The sequence below is a fragment of the Marmota monax genome, unplaced genomic scaffold (assembly GCF_021218885.2).
Source record: "Marmota monax isolate L192 unplaced genomic scaffold, Marmota_monax_Labrador192_F-V1.1 WCK01_AAM20220418_F8-fsc00006, whole genome shotgun sequence".
Taxonomy (NCBI): Eukaryota; Metazoa; Chordata; class Mammalia; order Rodentia; family Sciuridae; genus Marmota; species Marmota monax.
This window is the reverse complement of record NW_026693712.1, coordinates 17,996,703-18,022,421: the sequence shown is the minus strand read 5'-3', so window position 1 is coordinate 18,022,421 and position 25,719 is coordinate 17,996,703. Positions and strand designations below refer to the sequence as shown.

Sequence of the window (25,719 nt, the reverse complement as noted above, 5' to 3'; positions counted from 1 at the left end):
AGGAAAAAATCCTACTCATATAAAAAATGCCTTTCTGAGAGGATATTTGTGAGAATTTAATGGAATGATTCCATTAAGACAAATATAACAGTGCCTGTCATGGGAAACATTTTCAATAGATGTTCATTGTTACAACAGTAAATAATCGATATCTTACTGTATGTTATGAATCGGAAAAATTGAAATTGATGAATTAGTATAAACTTTCTAAGGACAGCTTGATAAACAAATAATTGAGTGAGTACTCAAAGTATAATTGAACAGAAATTTAAAATTTTGAGAAAGTTCAATGGTCATATAAGGAAAAGAAGATAAATATATTTAATACTTACATATTTAGCCACATGATGTCGCTGTCTACCACAAGGTCTTTCTCCACAAAAGCAGTCCGCATTACGTATTCACGTTGAAGCCTTTCTTCATCATCTCTGAAGTATGGTGACGGTGGGAGTTTAAGAAATGAAGAGTAAAGAAATCAAATTATTGTTTTTAAATTTTGGATTGATGTAAGAGGAACCAAATATTTAGGAAAAACTGGCAATGGTGTTTTCCTGGCGAAAAGATCCTGGAACTCAGCGTCTGCTGCTCTGGCTTTTGCTCCTGGAGGCTTGGGAGGCAGGGAGCGGCCAGATCCATTACTCGGTTCCCGAGGAGTCAAAACACGGCACCTTTGTAGGTCGCATCGCTCAGGATCTGGGGCTGGAGCTGGCGGAGCTGGTGCCGCGTCTGTTCCGGGTATCGTCCAAGGACCGCGGGGACCTTCTGGAGGTAAATCTGCAGAATGGCATTTTGTTTGTGAATTCTCGGATCGACCGGGAGGAGCTGTGCGGGCGGAGTGCGGAGTGTAGCATCCACCTGGAGGTGATCGTGGACAGGCCGCTGCAGGTTTTCCATGTGGAGGTGGAAGTGAAAGATATTAACGACAACCCGCCAGTATTTCCCATGGCAGTAAAAAATCTATTTATTTACGAATCCCGACAGCTTGGCTCTCGGTTTTCGCTAGAGGGCGCATCCGATGCAGATATTGGAACTAATTCGTTGTTGACTTACAGTCTTGATTCCAGTGAATATTTTGCTTTGGACGTTAAAAGAAATGATGAGGAAATTAAATCCCTTGGACTGGTATTGAAAAAACTTTTAAATCGAGAGGACACTCCTAATCATCATTTACTAATATCGGCGGTTGATGCCGGGAAACCAGAACTCACTGGCACCACTCAAGTGAAGATCACAGTCTTGGATGTAAATGACAACGCCCCAGCATTTGAGAGGTCGGTTTACAAAGTCAGATTATTTGAAAATGCTCCATATGGTACCTTAGTAGTGATCGTTAACGCCTCTGATTTGGATGAAGGAGTAAATAAGGACATTGAATATTCTTTCAATACAGATGTATCAGCAGAGATTCTGTCGAAATTTCACTTAGATCAGGTTAGTGGACACATCAGTGTAAAAGGAAACATAGATTACGAAGAAACTAGGTCATATGAAATCCAAATAGAGGCGACAGACAAAGGAAATCCTCCAATGACAGATCACTGCACCCTTCTAGTGGAAATTGTGGATACCAATGATAATGTTCCTGAGTTGGTTATCAAATCATTATCGTTACCTGTTTTAGAAGATGCTCCACTTGGCATGGCCATAGCCCTGATCAGCGTGTCAGATCGTGACTCAGGTGCCAACGGACAGGTGACTTGTCACCTGACGCCACATGTTCCCTTCAAGCTAGTGTCCACTTTCAAGAATTACTATTCTTTGGTGCTGGACAGTGCCCTGGACCGCGAGACCATATCTGACTATAAGCTGGTGGTGACCGCCAGGGACGGGGGCTCCCCTTCGCTGTGGGCCACAGCCAGCGTGTCGGTGGAGGTGGCTGACGTGAACGACAATGCACCAGCTTTTGCACAACCCGAGTACACAGTGTTCGTGAAGGAGAACAACCCGCCAGGCTGTCACATCTTCACGGTGTCTGCGCATGACGCAGATGCGCAGGAGAATGCTCTGGTGTCCTACTCTCTGGTGGAGCGGCGGGTGGGTGAGCGTGCACTGTCGAGCTTCGTGTCAGTGCACGCGGAGAGCGGCAAAGTGTATGCTCTGCAGCCTCTGGACCATGAAGAGCTTGAGCTACTTCAGTTTCAGGTGAGTGCCCGCGACGCTGGCGTACCGCCCCTGGGCAGTAACGTGACGCTGCAAGTATTCATACTGGATGAGAACGACAATGCGCCAGTGCTGCTTGCCCCTCAGGTGGGTGGCGCAGCGGATACAGTGAGGGAGCTGATGTCTAGGTCACTGGGCGCTGGCCACATTGTAACTAAGATACGCGCGGTGGACGCTGACTCTGGCTACAATGCGTGGCTGTCCTACGAGCTGCAACTGGTGGCAGGTAGTGCACGAAGCCCATTCCGTGTGGGACTGTATACAGGCGAGATCAGCACCACACAAGCCCTGGATGAATCGGATGCGCAGCACTACCGTCTGCTGGTGCTGGTCAAAGACCACGGGGAGCCGGCACTGACTGCCACAACCACAGTGTTGCTGTCTCTAGTGGAAAGCAGCCAGGCGCCAAAGGCCTCAAGGGCCTTGACTGGCGCCGCGGGCCGCGAGGCGGCGCTAGTGGATGTGAACGTGTACCTGATCATCGCCATCTGCGCGGTATCCAGCCTGTTGGTGCTCACCCTGCTGCTGTACACAGTGTTTCGGTGCTCTGCGGAACCCAACAAGGACACTTGTGGTCCTGGAAAGCCCACGCTGGTGTGCTCCAGCGCGGTGGGGAGTTGGTCGTACTCACAACAGAGGCGACAGAAGATGTGCTCTGGAGAGGGCCCACCCAAGACCGACCTCATGGCTTTTAGCCCCAGTCTTCCACCATGTCCAGTTAACCAGGATAGAGAGGAGCAACTGGCTATGGACATGGATCTCTCTGCCAAAGTGAGTAATTTATCATTCTTTCCAAAGCGTTCTCTTTTTTTAAAAAAAAAATTCCTGTGTTTTCACCCCCTTGAAAACATGTTTAAGGTTAATTACACTACACTCTATTCTACTAATTAGCATTTTTCAGTTGCTGATTTTGTGATTAAAATGGTCAGATTCTTCGTGACTAAATTTTGAATGAAGAAATGAACAGTGAGATTAACATTTATATTGTTATTTTGTTTTGTTGATAAGTGCAGTAGCAGGATTATTTTATTGCTAAATGTCTGGGTACAAATAAATTTTTTTTCTTGGACGAATTTCATTATTTACAGAATTTACTCTAACTTGTGGCCAAGTGCTTCCTGCAGAATAACTATCTTTTACCTCTTTTCATTGCATCATGCAGGCTGGCCTACAACTCTCGGCCCTTCTGTTCCAGCCTCCCAAATCTCTAGGATTAGAGGCATGCACCGCTATGTTTGGTTATCTTCATTTTTCTCATTATTTTTATTAGCAATAATGAAAATATCGATATGAAGTGAAATTTTAATTCTTCTGTGGCATATTTAAATGTTATTTTAAAAAGAATTTTTAAGTTGGGCATGGTGATGCATTCCTGTAATTCTGGTGACTCTGGAGGCAGAGGCAGGAGTTCACAAGTTCAAAGCCATCCTCAACAATTTAAGTGAGATCATGTCACAAAATAAAAAAATTAAAGGTCTGGGATTGTAGTAGTGTAGAGCCCCCTTGTGTACAATTAGTAACAAATTGAAACCAATTGTCACTCAAAGATATTGTAGAGAGTCCAAAATGTAAAATAATTATGTCCCTCACTCCTCTCTTTTCCAACTTGCATTTTATTTTCAAGCATATCCTTTGCTGCCACTTGTTCATCAAGTATTAATCCAGCCTTGATTTAATATTTATTTTGTTAGTTCTATTATCATCCTGTTGTAAATAATAGGATCATCCAAAGTTCTTGCCTTGATGGATATGAGACTTCGGACTTCAAATTGAGCTTTCTTCCTCTTGAAATTCTTGACTAACAAGACTCTTTGAAAATTTTTTAGTTTTTTTTTTTCTTCTTAGAGATGTATTGATGCTATACTAAGTGAACAGTGGATAGGTATTTATTTCAAATAAATATTTTTATTCTGTTGCATTCCTCATCTATACATTTAAATATTTTTTAAATAAAATGACTGAGAATTGAATTATTTTCAATTTCTCCCAGTGTGCTTGATCTATGATCATTTTGTAAAACCCAAAAGTTGGGTCCCCAAACAGAGAAAGTACTCTGATTTCTGTTATGATTCCAAAAGTTGTTTTTTGTGGGTGTGGCTCTTCATAGAGGAGAACCCAAAACTATTTTCACTAGATGGCATTTTTTGTTTAGGCAAACACAAAGGAAATGAATTTAAGTATTTAAGCAGCAAAAAGTTTGACAATTGCTATTATCACTACCTCCTTCTGTATTGTTTATTTACAAAAATGTATAATACTGTATTGGGAAGATTTAATTGCTCATTAAGACTGGGGATGATTCAGAGATGATGACTGTAAAAAATTGGCATGAAAATCAAGCTAAAAGCCACGTTTTCCACATGGAAATTGAAATATATCTTAATTAGGGCAATTTCGTAGGGAAAATATTTTTGTATTATTTAGAAAGTTTTCAGAGTGCTTAAGACATCATATTTCCAGATTAATCTTATGATCACCTTATATTAATGTATTTTTTTAGGCAATTAAAACCAAACCATTTCTATTATCATAAATGTCTAGTAAATGTTAAGTATCTATTTTTAATTTTAATTTTAATTTTTTTAGCTGTAGTTGGATACAATTGCTTTATTTATTTTTATGTGGTGCTGAGAATCGAACCCAGTTCCTCACACGTGCTAGATGAGAGCTCTACCGCTGAGCCACAACCCTAAAGGAGAATTTTAAGAAAAAAAATTGAATGTAGCCAATTATCCTGTTTGACTAAAATATATGAGTACAATAGGAGAAAGTAGGAATCTTAGACACTGGGAAAAGTAGAGGTCTAAGTAGTCATCTAAGACATTGGAGATCAGGCAGGTATTTATAAACCATTAGAGTAAAAATTAGAATACTCTACTTGCTTATAGGAGGTAAATAAGTTACAGTCAATAACATTATCTGGAATACTTCATCACACAAGCTATTTACTAGAAGTTTCTTTTTTAAAAAAATTTAATCGAATTTGTTATATATGACAGCAGAATGCATTCCAACTCATATTACACATATATAGCACAATTTTTCATATTTGTGTTTTAACTAGAAGTTTCTACTTCCTTGTTAAAGCCCCCTTGAGCATTTGGCCCTTAAGTGACTCAAGGAAGATATTCAATGAAATTATGACAGTCTTTGAATGCTTCTTAAAAATATTTGCAAATTTACCTTTCAATGGCTTTGTCCTTGGAACCAATTTCCCCAGGTACCATTCACTTTGCTTCAACACCAGTAATGCAAGTACAAGGATAGGCAGGGTGTCATAATTAATAATAACCTCTAGAATGCCAAATAATACAAGGAAACTATCATGAATTTTCCTTATCAACACTTCACAATTGTATATTTTCAAAGTTTTCATTAACTACAGTTGGTTCTTTGTAAATACTTAAGATCTGTATAAAAAAGGATTTCCACTGTAGTAGAAGTTACTTCTGTGGTAAAACTAAGAATCACAATCAAATTTCTTTGGTGCAGAATGTGTACCTCAGTATTCTTGTTATCCCAAAATTGGAAATGTGTTCGGAGAAGCCCCTAAATAAAATAAGACCTGGCAATGATAGTAGTATGGGTTTCCGGAATCGGTACTTACGGTTTGAAGCCACATGATGTCGCTCTTTACCATAAAATCCACCTGACAGGAATAAGAATAAAAGGGAAAATATTTCTTCTTACTGGAAAGAAGCTGCATCCACAATCCGGCGTTTGAAAAATGGAGGATGCTGCTGCATGGAAATGACCAAACAGATTTTTCCTAACTTTGAGACAAGATTCCTAATCATAATAAAGCTCTGTACGCTTGACATGGAATTTTCCTGGGGAAGTGGCCCGGAATCCCAGCGCCTGCTGCTTTCCTTTCTGCTCCTCGCAATCTGGGAGGCAGGGAGTGGCCAACTCCACTACTCCATTCCCGAAGAGGTCAAACACGGCACCTTCGTGGGCCGCATCGCTCAGGATCTGGGGCTGGAGCTGGCGGAGCTGGTGCCGCGTCTGTTCCGGGTGGCGTCCAAGGACCGCGGGGACCTTCTGGAGGTAAATCTGCAGAATGGCATTTTGTTTGTGAATTCTCGGATCGACCGGGAGGAGCTGTGCGGGCGGAGCGCGGAGTGTAGCATCCACCTGGAGGTGATCGTGGACAGACCGCTGCAGGTTTTTCATGTGGAAGTGGAGGTGAAGGACATTAATGATAACCCGCCTGTGTTCCTGGCGACACAAAAGAATTTGTTCATTGCAGAATCCAAGCCACTTGATACTCGGCTACCACTAGAGGGCGCCTCTGATGCAGATATCGGAGTCAACGCTCTGCTCACTTACTCGCTGAGCCCCAATGAGTATTTTTCTTTGGAAAAACCATCCGATGACCCACGGGTAAAAGGTCTTGGGCTTCTATTACGGAAATCTTTAGACCGAGAAGAAACTCCGGAGATTTTTTTAGTACTCACTGTCACTGATGGGGGCAAACCCGAGCTGACAGGCACAGTCCAGTTACTCATTACAGTACTGGATGCTAATGACAATGCTCCAGTTTTTGACAGAACACTCTATACGGTGAAATTACCAGAAAATGTTCCAAATGGAACCTTGGTAATCAAAGTTAATGCTTCAGATTTAGATGAAGGCTCGAATGGAGATATTATTTACTCATTTTCTACTGATATTTCACCAAATGTGAAATCCAAGTTCCACATAGACCCAGTTACAGGACAAATTTTCGTAAAAGGATATATTGATTTCGAAGAATGCAAATCCTATGAAATTCTTGTAGAGGGCTTTGACAAAGGACAGCTTCCACTCTCTGGCCACTGTAGAGTTATTGTAGAAGTAGAAGATACCAATGACAATGTCCCAACTTTGGAATTCAAGTCCCTATCACTTCCAATCAGAGAGAACACTCCACTGGGCACCGTTGTCGCACTGATCAGCGTGTCAGATCGCGACTCAGGTGCCAACGGACAGGTGACTTGTCACCTGACGCCACATGTTCCCTTCAAGCTAGTGTCCACTTTCAAGAATTACTATTCTTTGGTGCTGGACAGCGCCCTGGACCGCGAGACCATATCTGACTATAAGCTGGTGGTGACCGCCAGGGACGGGGGCTCCCCTTCGCTGTGGGCCACAGCCAGTGTGTCCGTGGAGGTGACTGACGTAAATGACAATGCGCCATTGTTCGCGCAGCCCGAGTACACAGTGTTCGTGAAGGAGAACAACCCGCCAGGCTGTCACATCTTCACGGTGTCTGCGCATGACGCAGATGCGCAGGAGAATGCTCTGGTGTCCTACTCTCTGGTGGAGCGGCTGGTGGGTGAGCGTGCTTTGTCGAGCTTCGTGTCAGTGCACGCGGAGAGCGGCAAAGTGTATGCTCTGCAGCCTCTGGACCACGAAGAGATTGAGCTGCTTCAGTTTCAGGTGAGTGCCCGCGACTCTGGTGTGCCGCCCCTGGGCAGCAACGTGACGCTGCAAGTGTTTGTGCTGGATGAGAACGACAACATGCCAACACTGCTGGCACCTAGGACAGGTGACACAGGGGGAGCTTTGAATGAACTGGTGCAGTGGTCAGTGGGTGCCGGCCACGTGGTAACGAAAGTGCGTGCAGTGGATGCTGACTCTGGCTACAACGCCTGGCTATCTTATGAGCTGCTACAGTTATCCGGTGGCTCGCGCAGCCCGTTCCGTGTGGGTCTGTATACGGGCGAGATCAGTACAACCCGCGCCCTGGATGAAGCAGACGCGCCACGCCAGCGCCTGCTGGTGCTGGTGAAAGACCACGGTGAACCGGCGCTGACCGCCACCGCCACAGTTCTGGTGTCTCTGGTGGAGAGCGGCCAGGTGCCAAAGACCTCCTCCAGGGCACTGGCGGGCACTGCTGGCCACGACGTGGCGCTAGTGGATGTCAACGTGTACCTGATCATTGCCATCTGTGCAATTTCCAGCCTGTTGGTGCTCACGCTGTTGCTGTACACGGCGTTTAGGTGTTCAGCGGTGCCCACGGAGGGCTCCTGTAGACCTGGGAAGCCCACACTGGTGTGCTCCAGCGCGGTGGGGAGCTGGTCTTACTCGCAGCAGAGGAGGCATAGGGTGTGCTCTGGCGAAGGCCTGCCCAAGACTGACCTCATGGCCTTCAGCCCCAGTTTACCTGATTCTAGGGACAGAGAGGATCAACCACAAACTACTGGAGATTCCTTGGCAAAGGTTAGTTTATAATATCCTTTTGTTCAATCTGAATAGTCATACTCTTTTGCACTATCATTTTACTTCTCATAATCAAATTTCTCTCTATCAATTTTCTCTACTTCTGTTTATACGTTTCTTTTAACTCTAATGTCATGAAGCCAAGGCAGGATGGTGGGCTAGGTATTTGGGAGGCTGTGGTGGAGGAATCACTTGAGCCTAGGAGTTACCGCCTAGACAAGCCCAGGCATTAATGAGACCCAATCTCAAAAACAAACAACAAAAAAACAACAATAAATCAATAAAAAGGAAGTAAAAAAATAGAACACGAAGACCATGTACATTACTTTCTTTTTATTCTTCATTATTCAACATTCATATAGCTATAATTTCCAACATATTGTAAGGATTATATTTGCCATATTTTCAATGGTAATTAACATTTAGGAAATGTTTTACTATTTTTCACCTATAAGACATACACAAATATAGCCAGACAGAAACAGAACAATTCTATTAAATTTTCTGAAAGTGAAAATCAGTCATCTCCTTTCCTTAAAGCCCCTCACATACCCATTCCAAATCACTTTATCTTATTGTCCCCCAAATGTAAGCACACATTTAACAAATTGTGGTTAATTGTATATTTCCTGCAATTCTCTAAGGAGAACTGCACAAAATATTTTGTCTGTGTTTGTGTGTTCTTTGTATTTATCACTCATCATTGTTTATGAAGTCATCTGTATTGTTATGTAGTTGTCATTTATTTAACTCCATTGAAAATTATTTTATGAATATACTGTGAGTTATTTATTCTATAGTTGAGGAGCTTGCCTTGTGTTTGATTATGCCTACTCGAAACAATGCTATTCTTAAATATTTGTACATTTTTGATGTCCATCTACATATATCTCTCCTAAGTGTTTAACTAAGATTTTGGGTTAGTGTATCACAGAATACATATTTATCTTTAGTAAATGAGGACAACAAATTTTCCAAGTTGTTTTTACCTGGTTCTGGATGCTCTCTATCATCTCTATATTTGCCAGATTATTTTCATGTTAGTCATTTTACTAGGTGTGTTTTTTATTTTTCTCTTGAATTTATTTCGTGTTTCCTGAATTTGAAGTGAGATCGAGAGCTGATAATGTAGCTCAGTAGCATATAACATGCTAAACATAGTAAGGACTTGGGTTGTACCCCCAGCACTTTATTTAAATAAATAAAAATAAAAATGAGTTGTAGCACCTTTCCATGTGATTATTGAACATTTTTCTATCTTGTTTTATTTATTAGCTGTTAGATTTCCTACCTATTTTCTATATATTTTTTTAAATTTTCCCTTTATTTCTTCTAGGGAGCTTCCTTTCTTTTGCTGTTATTTTTTCTTAGATCTTTAAAAACTAAAAATATTCTGGACACAAACTTTATTTTGTAGTCTACTCTATGGCCTCTTTCTATTCTTTTAATTGTGTCTTTCAGTGAATAAAAATTCTTAATTTTAGTTAAGTTCAATTTATCAATTTTTCCTTCTTTATGTCATGAGCATAATTTCCTGTGTTTTATTTTATTGTTCATATTAATCTACAATCCATTTGGAATATTTTTTCATTGTTTTGATAAGGGGGAAATTTTTGTTTTCCTGAACTTTTTGCTGACTCCTAAAATGAGGATGGAAGCATTTCCATCTCTTACTTTTCTTGGAAGAATTTGAGAAGAATTGATGTTGATTTCTTAAATGTTTGATAAAATTCTCAAGTAAAGCACGTGTGTGCATTTGTGTGTGTGTGTGTGTGTGTGTACATTATAATACTAATTCAACCTCTCAGTTGTTATTGACTTGTTCAGCTATTCATAATTCAGTCTTGACAGGTTTTATATTTCTAGTAATCCGTCAATTTCCTATAAGAAATTACATGTTAGCATGTAATTGTTCATAGTAGTCTCTTATAACACTTTTTATTTTTGTGGTACAAGTCTTAATGCCACTCCTTTTATTTCTAATTTTGTTTATTTTTCTTAGTGTAGTGAATGGATTGTCAATTCTGTTGATCTTTTTGTAAAATCAACTCATTGTTGTTGTTTATTGTCCCTATTCTATCACTCATTTATTTATGCTCTAATCATTATTCTTCCATCTTCTTTGGGCTTAGTTTGTCCCTTTTTATATAATTCCTTAAGTTATAAAATTAGATTTTTAATTTAAGATATTTCTTATTTTTAATTTAGGTATTTATTGTTATAGGATTCCCTCTTAGTACTGTGTTTGCTGCATCCTCTCAATTTTTGTATGTTATGTTTTCTTTTTGATTTTAAAAATATATTTTCTAACCTCATTATTTACTTATTGTCTGACCCACTGGTTGTTCAAAAATTTGCTGTTTAATTTCCACATATTGTGAATTTTTTCAAGTTTCCTCCCACTATTGATTTCATTCCATTGTGGTCAGGAAATAGTATGATTTCATCCTTTTAAAACTTGTTAAGACTTGTTTAGTGATCTAATACATGATCTATCCTGGAGAATGGGGCATTGAAATATCCTACTTTTATTGTGTTGCTATCTATGTCTTTCTTCAGTTCTGTCAATGTTTACCTCATTGTAAAGGTGCTGAGATTTTGGGAAATATATTGTAAAATTGTTATATCATCCAGGCAAATTGACCCCTTTATGATTACATAAGAGCTCTTTTTGTTCTTGTCACAATTTTCAACTTCAAGTTTATTTTGTCCAAATAACTACTGCTACACCCACTCATTTGGTTATTCTTTGCATGAAATATCTTTTTCCATCCTTTAACTTTCAAGCTCTGAGTCCTTAAATCTGAAGTTAATCTCTTGTAGACAGAATATATTTGGAACTTATTCCTCATTCAGTTATTCTATGTCTTTTGATTGGGAGAGTTTAATCCATTTACATTTAAAGAAATTATTGATAAGGAACAATTTACGTTTGTCATTTTGTCAATTGTTTTCTGTCTTGAGTTATTTTGTCTTTTTGTTATCTTCTTTGGTCTTTTGTTAATTTTTTGTAATGATGAATCTTGATTCCATTCTTGTTTTCTTCTGCATATGTTCTATATGTATTTTCTTTGCAGTTATTATGGGTTTATGTAAAACATAGTTATAATGATCTATTTTAGATTGATAACATCTTAACTTCAATTGCAAAACAAAAAATTCCACTCTTACATGTTCCCTTCCCATCTTTGTTATTGATGTCCCAAATTACCTCTTTTAAACTTATGTACTAATTAACATTCTGTATATATGTATTTTATGTTTGTATTTAATTTCTATACCAGGTTTAAAGGCAATTTATGCATTGCCATTACAGTATTATAGTATTCTGTATTTGTTTATATATTTACCTTTATTAGTGAGATACTTTAACATGCTTATATGTTACTGTTTAGTGTCCTTTCATTTTATCTCAAAGAATTTCCTTTTAGCATTTCTTGTAAGGTAGATCTAGTGGTGATGAATCTCAGCTTTTGTTTATCAGAAATAGCCTTTGTCTTTTCTTCATTTTTGAATATTTGAAGGACAGTTTTGCTGAATGTAGTATTCTTGTCTGGCAATGTTTTTTTTCAGGAGTTTCAACATACCTTACTCTTTTCTAGCCTTCAAGATTTTTGTTAAGAAATTTGCTGATAGTCTTTTTGGTATTCCCTTTTGAATAATTAGTTATTTTTCTCTTGCTGCTTTTAAAATCCTCTATTTGTTGTTGACTTTCAACAATTTAATTCTAGTTTCCAGGTGTCAGTTTACTTTGGTTCATCCTATCTGAAGGCTGTTGGGTTCTTGAATCTGTCCATTTGAAGAATGTTCATTTCCTTCTCTGAATTGGGAAATTGTCACCCATAATTTCTAGAAATAAACAAGTTTTCTGCCTGTTTTTCTCTCTTCTCCTTTTGTGTGATGAAAATAATGCATATATTGGACCCCTTTTGGTGTCCCATAAGTCCCTTAGGTTTTCTTCACTCTTTTTTTTCCTCAAAAAACTTGCTCCCTGCCTGAGTAATTTCAAATGACCCATCCATGAGGTAACCTACTGTCTTTGATCACATCCTCTGTTGAATCCCTCTAGTGAATTTTCTCACTCAGTTATTGTATTTTTCAACTCTAAAATTCATGTTTAGTTTTCAAAAATTCTATGTCTGTTGAAATTCTCTTCTGTTTATGTTTTATTTTCTGGAGCTCACTGGCATCTTCATGATAGTTTGAATGCTTTGACAGGTAATTCATATCCCTCCATTTCTTTAGATTCTGGAAATTCTTGAAAGTCTTTTTATTATGCCATATTTTCCTGTTCCCTTCTGTTGATATGACCTTATTTGGAAAACAGTCATCTTTTCCAAGTCTTTCTGAACTTCTGTTCACCAGTTGTCTTGGTAGAAATTCTGTGGCTCTCTGAACCCTCTTCTGTGCATACATCTTCTTTGGATTTTTGTACATAATTCCTAGTTAGAGGGATTTACTGGTTTCTTTTGTCTGTAACTCATTCTCTGTTCACTTTGGTGTCTGTCTGTTATGCCATGAATGCTCTAAAGCCATAGTATTTGCTCACCTCTTTTGTTTGTTTGTTTGTTTGTTTTTGTTTGTTCTGAGTAGTCCCCAGGCATCTACAATATGTTGTGTTATCAGTGCCTTGATTCAAATGAGATATCTAGGCTGCCCACTGAAAAACCAGAACATTGGATACCTACTCCACTCTCCTCATTTTCTTATGAAGGAGAGTCTACTAAACTGTGTCAACTTCTATCTATTGAGTTGCAGGTCCTCTGGAATACCAACACACCACTCAGATTTTATTACTTTCAGCTGCCCTGAGACATCTAAAATTTGCAGGAATCCCTTAGCATTAGAAGACCTGTGAGACAGAAACCAGCCCCTTGGGCAGATTGTGCTGAAAAGTCAGAATGTGGGATGTATGCTTCACTCTTATTGTAGTTTTTCCCAGGTAGAAGATGGAAGCTGGGTGTTTCCTCCTGATTTAGTGGCACCATGCTAGGGGAGGAATATGGGGAGAAAGTCCCATAATTTTTTTTAACCAGCTTTAATATCGAAGTTTTATATTTGAAGTTCAGGAGTCTCTTACCTCTTACCTCATTTCTACATTTGTCACAATGGGAACTGTTCTGTGTTTTCTTTGTTGTTGTTGTTGACTTGGTATGTCTGTTAGTGGAGGGTGTAGGGATTCCTAAAACATCATCCTGCTTATGTCAAAACCTGTTAACCTTTAATAATATAATATATATGCAACACATATATAAATACATGATATATGTACATACATACATAATTTTCCTAGAGATTAAAATCCACATTCTGAAAAAAAAACACATTCTAGTCTTATTAAAACTTAAATTAAATCAATACTTTTACCATGTCAAAACAATGTTAAGGCCTTGAATAGTAGCTCTATTTACCTGTTCCTCACTTTCTTTAACTGGTATATCTTTTAGTTATACATATATAATGCATCATTATCATTGTTTTGTACAGTTAACATAAATTTATGTTTAGGCTTCTTTCTGGGTTTATATTCTTTTTGAAAAAGTTTTTAATTATTTATTTTAAAGTGACCTGCTGGTGAAGAAATCCCCAAGTTTTTGTTTGTGTAGATATCTTTATTTTTACTATCACTTTTCAAATATAGTTTTGCTGGGTATTAAATTATGGATCAGAAGTTATATTTTCCAGCACTTTGAAGATGACATTCCATAGTTGTAGTTGTTTTCACAGTTGTCTCCTTCTCCTCCTATTTTCTTCTTCCTTTTCCTTTTTCTTCTTCTTTCACTACTTCTTCACTATCTCCTTTTCCTTTGTAGTTGAGATTGAATCCAGAGGCACTGTACAACTAAACTACATCCTCCATCCCTTTTAATTTTTATTTTAACACAAAATATCCCTGAAATTTAGTGATATTAGTGAGCAATTGAACAAGACCCTGTCTCAACTGTCTCAAAATAAATAAATAAAAAGGGTTCAGTGGTTAATTGTCCCTGGGTTCCATCTCTGGTACAAAACAAACAAACAAACAAAAAACCCAGGCAGGCTTCAAACTTGTGATTCTTAATAGAATAGAACTATTCTATTTAGGTACAATGCACACATTTTAATACCAGTCTGTTGAGTCACTAGGATTACAGGCATGTGCCACTATACCTGCTCACAGATGTCTTTTGAGAATATGGCTACCAAGTTTATTGTTTAGATATTGTGCCTTTTTCCCTCTCTATCTACCTTCTATACTTTTTTTATTAAAAATTTCAACAGCTTTTCTATTATTAATGCCTAGTTTGCTTTATTTTTATCTTGCTTACACTTTTTAAAGTTTCTTACATCTGTGGGTTGATATGTTTTATCAGTGTGAGACAAAATTTAGCAGTCTGCCTTCAAATATTGCTTTTAACTCATATTTTCTCTCTTCTTTGACTCAAAGTACATGTATGTTAAATGTTTTCAACATATCCTTTATGTGTATTATCCCCCATTATTGTTTTTAATCACTTGTTTTTTTTTTGTTACATAGTATATATATTATTCTGACTCTTCTCTTACATTGGTAGTTTTTTCTTCTTTTAGTCCTTTATCAAAATCATCAATTGAATTCTTAACTTCAGTTGTGGCTTTTTCAGTTTTAAAATGTAATTTGCCTTTAAAAAATACATTACAGGTTTTTTTTGGTGGAGCTCTTTAATTTATTATGCATTTAATTCAAAACATTACTCATGATATTTTTGATCTGTCAGATCATTTTAATAATTGAATCATCTGTGTGTCTCTTTCTATTGTTTATTTTTATGACCCTCTTTATTGTTATGCCTAATAATTTTGAATTGAGTTTGGATATTGTGAATAAAAACCGTAATTGTTCTGGATGATGTTATCTTCTTCCTCAGCAGAACAATGAACTTCTAGTTATCTGCTAGATGTGGATTTAGGGTATTTATGATAGAACTTAACTTGAAATAAGTACTCTACCTCTTCTTTTTTGTTGGATACTATGCAATCTGGCATTACAAATATTTTCAACATCATATTTTTGTTTCTTTCAATTCACCTCCCCCATTCTATTTTATAGACCTACTTAAAATAAAACAAACATCAGGCTCAGGATTTGTACCATATTTGAAAAATCTGTTTCTTTCTTCTCCATTACTGAATCTCAAGAACCAAGATTATTGAATCTTTTTCCCTTTGATTACCTGGAATATTGAATAATTGCATTAGAAACTTTCCTCCCCCAAAGTTTCTATTTACTTTGGCTAGCATTTTTAAACTGAATGTAACCCAAGAGAAATCATTCCCCTCAATTTAATGATGAATCAACTGTATCCCCAAGACAAAACAAAACTTACCTGAGATCACATGCTTAAGTTTAACTCTTTGTCTCTTTGTCTAAGGACTAATTTTGAAAGACAAATGCTAGTGATAACTTAAAACATGGTTATAATTTAATACATTTAAAGATAAATCAAATGTCAAGAATCTTATTTTCTCCTGAAATATCTATATAATACCATGAATTATTTTCCCAAAGACATGCATGTGAATCCTTTTCTTCATTGAATATAGTTTTAAGTACTCAATATTTACCAGAAGTATTAAAACAATACACACATTATTAATACCATATTGTCAGTTTTACCTCTTAATACTTGATATTTACTTTTTTGAAAGGATATTTCATGTTTTATAAAACTTTCTACAATAATTTATGCTATAGCCTTGTCATTTCACATCAATTACTGCTCTGTAGACTATGACTACCAGGCATGGTAAGCTCAGTGGCTCAAGAAGCTGAAGTGGGATGGGGTCCGCAGAGGGGTGGGCGCAGAGGCAGGGTGGGAAAGTTCAAAGCCAGCCTCTTGCAGTGTAGGAAGTCCCTAAGCAACTTAGCAAGACCCTTTCTCAAAATAAAAAAGAAAAGTAAAAGTGGATTAGGAATGTGGAAATGTGGCTTGGTGGCTAAGAATCCCTGGGTTCAATCCCTGATACCAAATAAAAAACAAACAAAAAATAAAAATTAAAGAATGTGAGTACTGTCTGCTGATGTTATTCTGAAAAAAAACTTATCATTTTCTTTTTTCCTTCTATTGGGTATTAAAATATTTTAAAATTATCATGAATAATGTTCAATAAATAGTATTAAAAATTGATCCGTATTTTTATTAATCATCCTTTGTCACTATAACAAATACATGAGATAATCAACTTACTAGGTTTATTTAGATTTATGGTTTCAGAGGTTCCAGTCCAGGATCAGTTGGCCACCTCATTTTTAGGCCTGTGTTGAGGCAGGACCAATCATTGTTAGGAGTCTACTACATTCACCTCTGGCCAAGAAATAAAAAAGAAAAAGAGGAAGAAACCAGGGTCCCAGAATCCCTTTTAAAGTCATGTGCCGCCCCCCAGACCTAAATTTTCCCATTAGACCCCATATCTTAAAGATTCTTTACCTCCCAAAGTGTCACCCTGGGAAGAAAGATTTTGCTTTGTGGACCTTTAGGGACATTAAGGTAGTAACTATAATGATCTGAATGTTAAGGGAAAGTCATGATAATAGGGATAGTAATAATCTTACTAAATATAAAGGCAATGATAAACACATTTTCAAAGATTATAACCAAAACAAATTCTGTGACATTATTTTATTTCTTTACAAGATTGACCTCTGGAAATCAAATAACTTTCAGCTGACTGCATTTTCTGGTAATTTCTTATGTTTTCCAAGCTATATTTTATTATGAATTTCTTGGCACTGAGAATTACATGTTTTAAATGTAAAAGTATGCAGAAATATAATTATGGTTCTGTTAGTTCCTCTTGTCCTCACAGGTAAGGAAGATTTTGTAATGTTTAAAGAAATCTATGGAGTGTATATAAAAGCAGAATATTAAATATTTCAGTGAAAATGTTGGTGACATTTTCTTTTGGCTATATTTATTAAGCGAAATCAACTATATTGACTGAGTAAAATTCAAATGTAAGTTCATGCAAAAGAACAGTTGAGGGAATAATGGAACTAATATAGAAGTAAGCTGGTTATAAAATGGGTATTCTTTTCACATGATTACTTTTACTGTAATCTACACATCTGGCAAAGAATTGTAGGATTTTGACTTACTGAATAAATACAAGAGATATAATTACTCAAATTATACAGTAATAGAAACTTGGAGAAATGCTGTCTAGATATGTCTAATTTTAAAATACTGTCAGGGGCTGGGGTTGTGGCTCAGTGGTAGAGTGCTCGCCTCACATATGTGAGACCCAGGTTTGATCCTCAGCATCAAAAAAAATAAATAAATAAAATAAAGATATTGTGCCTATGTATAATTAAAAAAATAAAAATAAAAAATAAAATAGTATCAAGATGCTTACTAAAAATTGTTTTAGTATATACTAAAAATTGTTTTAGTATATTTTGACTTCTAGAAAATTGAAATTTCCATATCACAATTTTGAGTAAACACAAAAGTGGTGATATTATAAAAAACATAAAGAACAAAATTTTCATTAATTTGGAAACTAGACTTCCAAAAAAGGAACTCAGGAAAGGATGTCATGAAATGAAATAGTTTAGTTATTTTAAAAATAACATTAATAAAAATTCAGGACTAAACATTACAAATTAGAATAAAAATTTGTTTAATGAGTAACACAGAGGTAGTACATATCCTTTAAAATGATATGGAAAAATTTAAAGAAGATATCTAAGTAGAGAAAGAAAAATCAAAATTGTATTAAATGTTATTATGCCAGGCCTGGTGGTACATGCCTGTAATCCCAGCAACTAAGGAGGCTAAAGCAGGAGGATTTGAGGCCAGTTTGGGCAGTTTAGCAAGGTCCTATCTCAAAATAAAAAAATAAAAATAAAAACGGCTGGCCTGTAGTCCCTGTGATTGAGGAGGTGAAGGCAGGAGGTTTGCAAGTTCAAAGCCAGCCTCAGCAACTTAGCAAGACCCTATCTCAAAATAAAAAACAAAAATTAGAAAGGGCTTGGGACTTCGCTCAGTGGTTAAGACCCCCTAGATTCAATCCCCAGTACCAAAAATAAAATAGCCACTACTGCCACATCATGTCCACCACAAATATGGGAAATTATACTTCATGTATGAATGATATGTCAAAATAATAGTCTACTGTCACATATAACTAAAAAGAACAAATAAAAATTTTTTAAAAGATCAAAAGCATTTAATGATCTTTGATAACCTCAAAATATTTATTTATTTTGACAATTATATAGTAATATTAAATAAATAGTTAATGCCAAAAAAATAGCTGGTACTGGGAAAAATATTTTTATCAGTTGGAAATATATAAACCCTTAACTAAATAAAATAGAACATTGCAAATTACTTTAGTAGGGATTTGGGTGTCATGATTTCAGAAGTGATTTTTTTAATATTTTACTGATGTGCTTGTATTGATTCATTTCAATTTAGGTTTTAATATTTTGACTAGAGAAAGGAGATATACAGAGTCATAGAAAATATGTCACTGAAATTGGGTAATATTTGATAAATATTTGACAAACATAAGGTAAATAAAGCAAAACATGGAAAAATACTTACCCTTTCATCCACATGATGTCGCTGGACACTGACAAATCTTTTCTCCCTCCTCCAACATACAAAGCATACGGTGAGTACATTTTTAACAGGAAGGAAAAAGACCTTCCATTTGTGGCTCTGCTACAAAAGATCAAACAGGCGAGAGAATTGGGGAAAAAAAAGTAAATTTGGATTAAATTTCCAGAAGATATTTTGTGGCGATGCACTAGAGATTGGAGAAGTGCAACGAGATCGCGAGATTGCGATGCTATATTCCCAAAGAGGAAGTCCAGGATCCTGGCGCCTGCTGCTCTCACTGCTGATCCTCCCAGCATGCAAGAACGGGAGCGGCCAGCTCCATTACTCGGTCCCGGAGGAGGCAAAACACGGCACCTTCGTAGGCCGCATCGCCCAGGATCTGGGACTGGAGCTGGCAGAACTGGTTCCTCGCCTGTTCCGTGTGGCGTCCAAGGACCACCGGGAACTTTTGGAGGTAAATTTGCAGAATGGCATTTTGTTTGTGAATTCTCGGATCGACCGGGAGAAGCTGTGTGGGCGGAACACAGAGTGTAACATCCACCTGGAAGTAATCCTGGACCAACCGCTGCAGGTTTACCATGTGGAGGTGGAGGTGAGAGACATTAATGACAACCCGCCTAGGTTCTCTCGATCAGAACAAAGATTAAATATTTTAGAATCAAGAATGCCAGATTCGCGATTTCCGGTAGAGGGCGCATCTGATTTGGATATAGGAGTAAATGCAGAATTGAGATACAAAGTAAATCCTAATGAATATTTTGACTTGGATGTTAAAAGAAATGAAGGAGAAACAAAGGTTTTAGAGCTAGTTTTGAAGAAACCTTTAGATAGAGAAGAAACACAAGAGCATCGTTTATTACTAATTGCAACTGATGGAGGAAAACCTGAACTAACAGGTACAGTTCAGTTATTGATCAATGTATTGGATGCGAATGATAATGCCCCAGAATTTGATAAACCCATTTACAATGTAAAAATGTTGGAAAACACACCGAATGAGACTTTGGTTATTAAACTGAACGCCTCAGATGCAGATGAAGGTAGCAATAAGGAAATAACGTATTTCTTCAGTAATCTTGTTTCTGATAATGTAAAATCTAAATTTTCAATCAATTCTGATAGTGGTGAAATAAAAGTTAAGGGAGAACTGGATTACGAAGATTGTAACTTATATGAAATTAATATTGATGCTGTAGATAGAAGTGCATTCCCATTAACAGGACACTGCAAAGTAATAGTGAAACTCCTCGATGTGAACGATAACTCTCCTGAGATGGCCATAACCTCCCTCTTTCTGCCTATCAAAGAGGACGCTCCCTTGGGTACTGTCATCGCCCTGATTAGCGTGTCCGACCGTGACTCTGGTTCCAATGGGCAGGTGACCTGCTCTCTGACGTCCCATGTTCCGTTCAAGCTCATGTCCACTTTCAAGAATTACTACTCGCTGGTGCTGGATAGCGCCTTGGACCGCGAGAGCATATCTGAGTATGAGTTGGTGGTGACTGCGAGGGATGGGGGCTCGCCTTCGCTGTGGGCCACTGCCAGCTTGTTGGTGGAGGTGGCAGATGTGAACGACAACGCGCCAGTGTTCGCGCAGCCGGAGTACACGGTGTTCGTGAAGGAGAACAACCCTCCAGGCTACCACGTCTTCACGGTGTCCGCGCGTGACGTGGACGCTCAGGAGAATGCGCTGGTGTCCTACTCTCTGGTGGAGCGTCGGGTGGGCGAGCGTGCGCTGTCGAGCTACGTGTCAGTGCACGCGGAGAGTGGCAAGGTGTATGCGCTGCAGCCTCTGGACCACGAGGAGCTGGAGCTGCTGCAGTTTCAAGTGAGCGCGCGCGACTCTGGTGTGCCTCCCCTAGGCAGCAACGTGACTCTGCAACTGTTTGTGTTGGATGAGAACGACAACGCGCCAGCTTTACTGGGACCTTGGCAACAAGGAGCAGGCGGCGCTGTTAGCGAGCTGGTGCCGCGGTCAGTTGGTGCAGGCCATGTGGTGGCGAAGGTGCGGGCGGTGGACGCTGACTCTGGGTACAATGCGTGGCTGTCCTACGAGCTCTTGCCTTTGGTAGGTGTCGCGCGCAGCCCGTTCCGCGTAGGGCAGTACACTGGCGAGATCAGCACCACGCACACCCTAGACGAGGCAGACGCGCCACGCCAGAGTCTGCTGGTGCTGGTGAAGGACCACGGAGAGCCAGCGCTGACCACCACCGCCACAGTGCTGGTGTCTCTTGTGGAGAGCGGCCAGGTGCCTAAGTCCTACTCGCGGGTGTCTGTGGGCGCCGGGAGTCAGGAGGCTGCGGTGGTGGATGTCAACGTGTACCTGATCATAGCCATCTGCGCAGTGTCCAGCCTGTTAGTGCTCACGTTGTTGCTGTATACAGCATTTCGCTGCTCGGCGACGCCCACCGAGGGCCCCTGCAAGCCTGGAAAGCCCACGCTGGTGTGCTCCAGCGCGGTGGGGAGCTGGTCTTACTCACAGCAGAGGAGGCAGAGGGTGTGCTCTGGGGAAGGCCCGCCCAAGACCGACCTCATGGCTTTCAGCCCCAGCTTACCTCAAGGTCCCAACTCTACAGACACTGTGAGTCTTATTCACCCTATTCTTCCCTCTTAATTCTTGAACATGACATATTGCATGTTTTCTTCAATAATTTCTTTAGTTTTGAAAATTAATAATAAATAATTAATAAAATAATTAATTAGTAATTATTATATCAGCTTCTTGTATTTCTTATATTTGTACTAATTTATACTTAAAATTATATTATTTAAAAATTCTAGATTATTCGAGATATTTTTGTACTAATATGACTTGTAGTTAGTATTTTTATGTGATTTTACTAAAATAGACAACTAATTATCTTATTTGCATGTCGTATAATATTTTCAAAGTTTTTAGAGTTTAAACACATTAATTTTTAGTCTCTGGGAAATATTGTAAGGCATATTTTAGAGTTATCTATTCCAATGTCTCATTTTATGACTACACAAAAGTGTTTTTACACCACTCCATCAAAAATGCTTTTTTCCTTTCTGTTTAATTGCAATTACTTTTTTACTACACTATAAAAATTTAATTTTCTTTTGTCAGTCAACTTGTGTGGTATTCCTTTCAACTCTGTCTAAAAAGTTGACTTTGGTTACTAACTATGGATTTGTTATGTACAGCCTAAAATTTTAGGGTTAATGTCTCCTACTGAATAGGAGATGCATGTTTTATCACCTAAAAGTCTAGTAATACAAAAGAGGACAGGTATAATTTCCCTTCCACCTTCATCACAAAGCTTCTTAATATTCCTTATATTCCTTTTTCAGCACTTCAAACATTTCTATTTCTTGGTTATCCTTCTACAGGTTTTAATCTTTATACACTAAACATTCTTACCCCCTTAAACATGTAACATTAGTATCAATTTTAATCTTGTTTGGGTTGGGGATATGGTTCAGTGGGAAGGAGCTTGCCCAACATTCATAAGGCCCTGGGTTCAATCCCAAGCACTGCAAAAAATATTTTTTAAAAATCTTGTTTCCTCCCCCACACACTTTACAAGATGTCTTTGTGATCATTACTTATTAAATAAGGATATTTATCATTCTATTATCTAGTTCTATACTGTTCCATGTGTTTATATGATAATTATTTTATATGATAATTTAATTTTCCCAAAACTTAACATTGACATTTACTGGAACAATTATTTAATTCACCTTAAACTTGCATATTTTTCAATTTATAAATTATTTATATTGGTGAGAAATGATTGTGATCTCTTTCAGTTGCAAAATTCCTAATATATTTAGTTAGAAATTTGTGCTACTTATTGCTGCTTTTCATTTTTAGACTAATAAAAAAAAATGTATTCTAATGCAAACTCCTCTCATGAGTTTGTTGTTTACAAATAGAGTTGTTTACACAAAACTGTACATTGGAATGTACACACACAACAGTCCTTTTCATATAAAATAATGAGAAATGTTTCTTCATTTTTTGTTATAATTTAATTTTTTGCATAAGTGTTGGTTTAACAGAAATTATTACATGCTTCATACACTGAAATGTTAGTTCCCTGTTTTATTGAATTGCCAATTTCTCTTATTCTCACATGCATTTAATTTTATAATACCCTTCTGCCATATTAAATAGGTATTTCTAATATTTGAGGTACTTTGGGGAAATCTTAGAAATTGAGAATGGGTTCTTCCCACTCTTAACAACTGCCAACATTTAAAAAATTAAGTTAATTTTGAAATAACTCTTTAGCTTATGTTATCAATATTAAATTTTTCTGTGTGTGTGGGGGGGAAGGAGCTGCTTGTTTATAGAAATATTGACTAAGAATATTTTTATTAACATAATCTCCCTCTACCAGAATGAACTATTTGAATAAACAAAATAAAGACAAGGTATAAGGTGTTTATCAGGAGGTCAATATTTTTCTTTTCCATATCAATTTATTTTACATAATGAATTTCAGTATGGCTTATAATTTTCTACCTGGAGCCAACAATATTTATTAATGGTATCCCAATTATGCATTATTAAGCTTTGAGGAATTGCTAAGAATTGCAATGGAAAGATAAGTAAGATACTTAGCTTTATTTCATTTTTACAAGAAATTTAGTGTAGAAAGTACAATTAACTGAGATCAAAGTGTATAAAAAACAATGGCTACTAAAGAAAACCTTCAATCAGAAGACTTCAGATTAATGTATTTTTATGAAGACCTATCTTCACCTAAGTAAAAAAACCTTTCCTTTGGGGGGTTTTATTGATTAGCAAATGAACTCCTTGTTTGTTCAAAATAACTGCAATAGGAAATTTGTGAAAAAGACTGCAAAATGGATCCACATTAATTACATTAACAATTTTTTATGGAAGGAAGAACTTTGTATTACACTTGTGAGACTTAATGTATGAAGAATTATGGAGAAAGGTGGAGATGGTCACTTGCATTTGCGAAGTTTTATTGGTGACTCTAATTTTCTTCTTTGAAAAAGGAATTAAATCACCTTCACTTGATGACATTAAATGAATTAATGGTGAAGGTGATATTTGGGCTTGATTTTAATATATGACAACATTTTTACAGGTAATGTTAGAGATGTTAAATTTGCCTTGACCAAAGTCTGTATTGAGGAAGAGGAAGTGCAAGTGTTCTATACCATCTGCAAAATACAATTCATATTGGAGAATAATTGAAAGTAATTCTTGAAATATTGGGTTATGATCACAACATAGGTCACCTTGAAGTGATTCTCATGTCTTAGCATTTCTAGGTTCAGTAAAATTCAATGAAGAGTTGTACTTCATTCACATAGATATGGTGTATGTGAAAGTGAGGTGGACTGTGGGCAGATTTTTGAATAAGCCTGGTAAAGGGGAAGAAGTAATAATAAGTTACCATGGGTAACATAGATAATGTGTATACTATTATAAAAAAAGCATGGAGTTAGGGATATAGTTCAGTGGTAGAGTGCTTGCCCAGCTAGCAAAAGGCCCTGTGTTCAATGCCTAGTAGTATTAAAAAGATGAATTATTAAATTAATTTGTTTGGTATTAGAAATTGAACCCAGGGATACTTTACCACTGAGCTACATTCCCAGCCCCTTTTGACTTTTTTAAAAAAAATTTAAAACTGAGTCTTGCTAAGTTAGGGACTCACTGAGTTACTGAAGCTGACTTTGAACTTGCAATCCTCCCGCCTCAGCCTCCCAAGTCACAGGGATTACAGGTATGTGTAACTATGCTCAGAAAAAAAATGTGAATTTTGAATATTTGAATTTGGGGGTTATTAATGACTAGTCATTCTTCCACATTAAACAGATTGTATTCAAGGAATCAGCGTGTATGGGTGAAAGTGACAATCAGAAACAGAAAGGAAAGATGAAGATGTGGGTTTAGGAATACCCTAGAAAGATGAAGCATGGAAGAGGATGAGAAAGAACATTTAGAAGATATACCAGGAGGCTGAGGTTCAGAGAAAAGGATGAGCTCATTCTGGACAATGGAAGAATCAAGAGTAGAAAAATATACTGGGTAAAATTCACATTAGAATTTGAGGTGTTGAAATATATGGAATGAAAATATTTTAAGTGGGAGGAGTAATATAAGCTGCACAGAAATTAAGAAATGTCATAAAGAATGTTAACTAAAATTTCACCTTCTATTATTATATAAAAGAACCTTAAGATTATTGATATTTATGGTACAAAGAAAGAATGGACATCAATGATCTATGAGGTTTTAAATTTTTAGACAAAATTAGGTAATTTTAAATTATATTATTTCCCTAGAGCAATATATAATACATGTATATGTATGTATATATAATAACATTACTATGTTTTGTGACAGCCAGACATGGGCAAGTTTCTTATCCTTCCACACTTCTAACTTTCCAAGACTAGTTGGCATCAAATTTAAATTTTTTAAAGTGAAAGTTTAAAATTTTGGAAGAAAATTTGTATTTCTATGAATAGAGACTTTCCTCTAATAATAGAATCAGGAGAGATGACACTGACTTTGAAAATAATAAAGATAAGGATTTACTTTCAAAGTAAGGTAAAGAAAAATATATATACTAGCATTCTTTGATATTCTCTGTTTATGTATATTGTATATATCTATGTGTACATATAGATAGAATTACCAAAGGATGATACTTTAATCCATTGAATGAATCCATTTCTTACCCTTTGGAACCGCATGATGTCGCTGTCTACCACGAAATTACAAGTAGCCAGTATACAAAACCCGTTCGTCCTATTA

General features: G+C 37.2%; 2 protein-coding genes across 3 annotated transcripts in view; both read left to right on the top strand.

Moving 5' to 3' along the window:
• The first annotated feature begins 435 nt into the window (after positions 1-435).
• The window catches only part of LOC124103771 (protocadherin alpha-C2), a 198,340-nt gene continuing 173,056 nt past the window's right edge, over positions 436-25,719 (top strand). The window contains exon 1 of one of the 2 annotated variants that reach the window (XM_058584278.1): positions 436-2,931. In XM_058584278.1, coding sequence (XP_058440261.1) covers positions 541-2,931 — 2,391 coding nt within the window. In that variant the 5' untranslated portion in view covers positions 436-540. Of the gene's footprint in view, positions 2,932-18,875; positions 21,532-25,719 lie in introns of those variants that run through there. The other variant, XM_058584280.1, reaches the window with a different exon arrangement.
• Positions 5,736-8,376, top strand: LOC124103541 (protocadherin alpha-4). The gene has a single exon (XM_046460212.2). It carries the CDS (start codon positions 5,905-5,907, stop codon positions 8,374-8,376), a length of 2,472 nt encoding a protein of 823 aa, XP_046316168.2. The 5' UTR covers positions 5,736-5,904.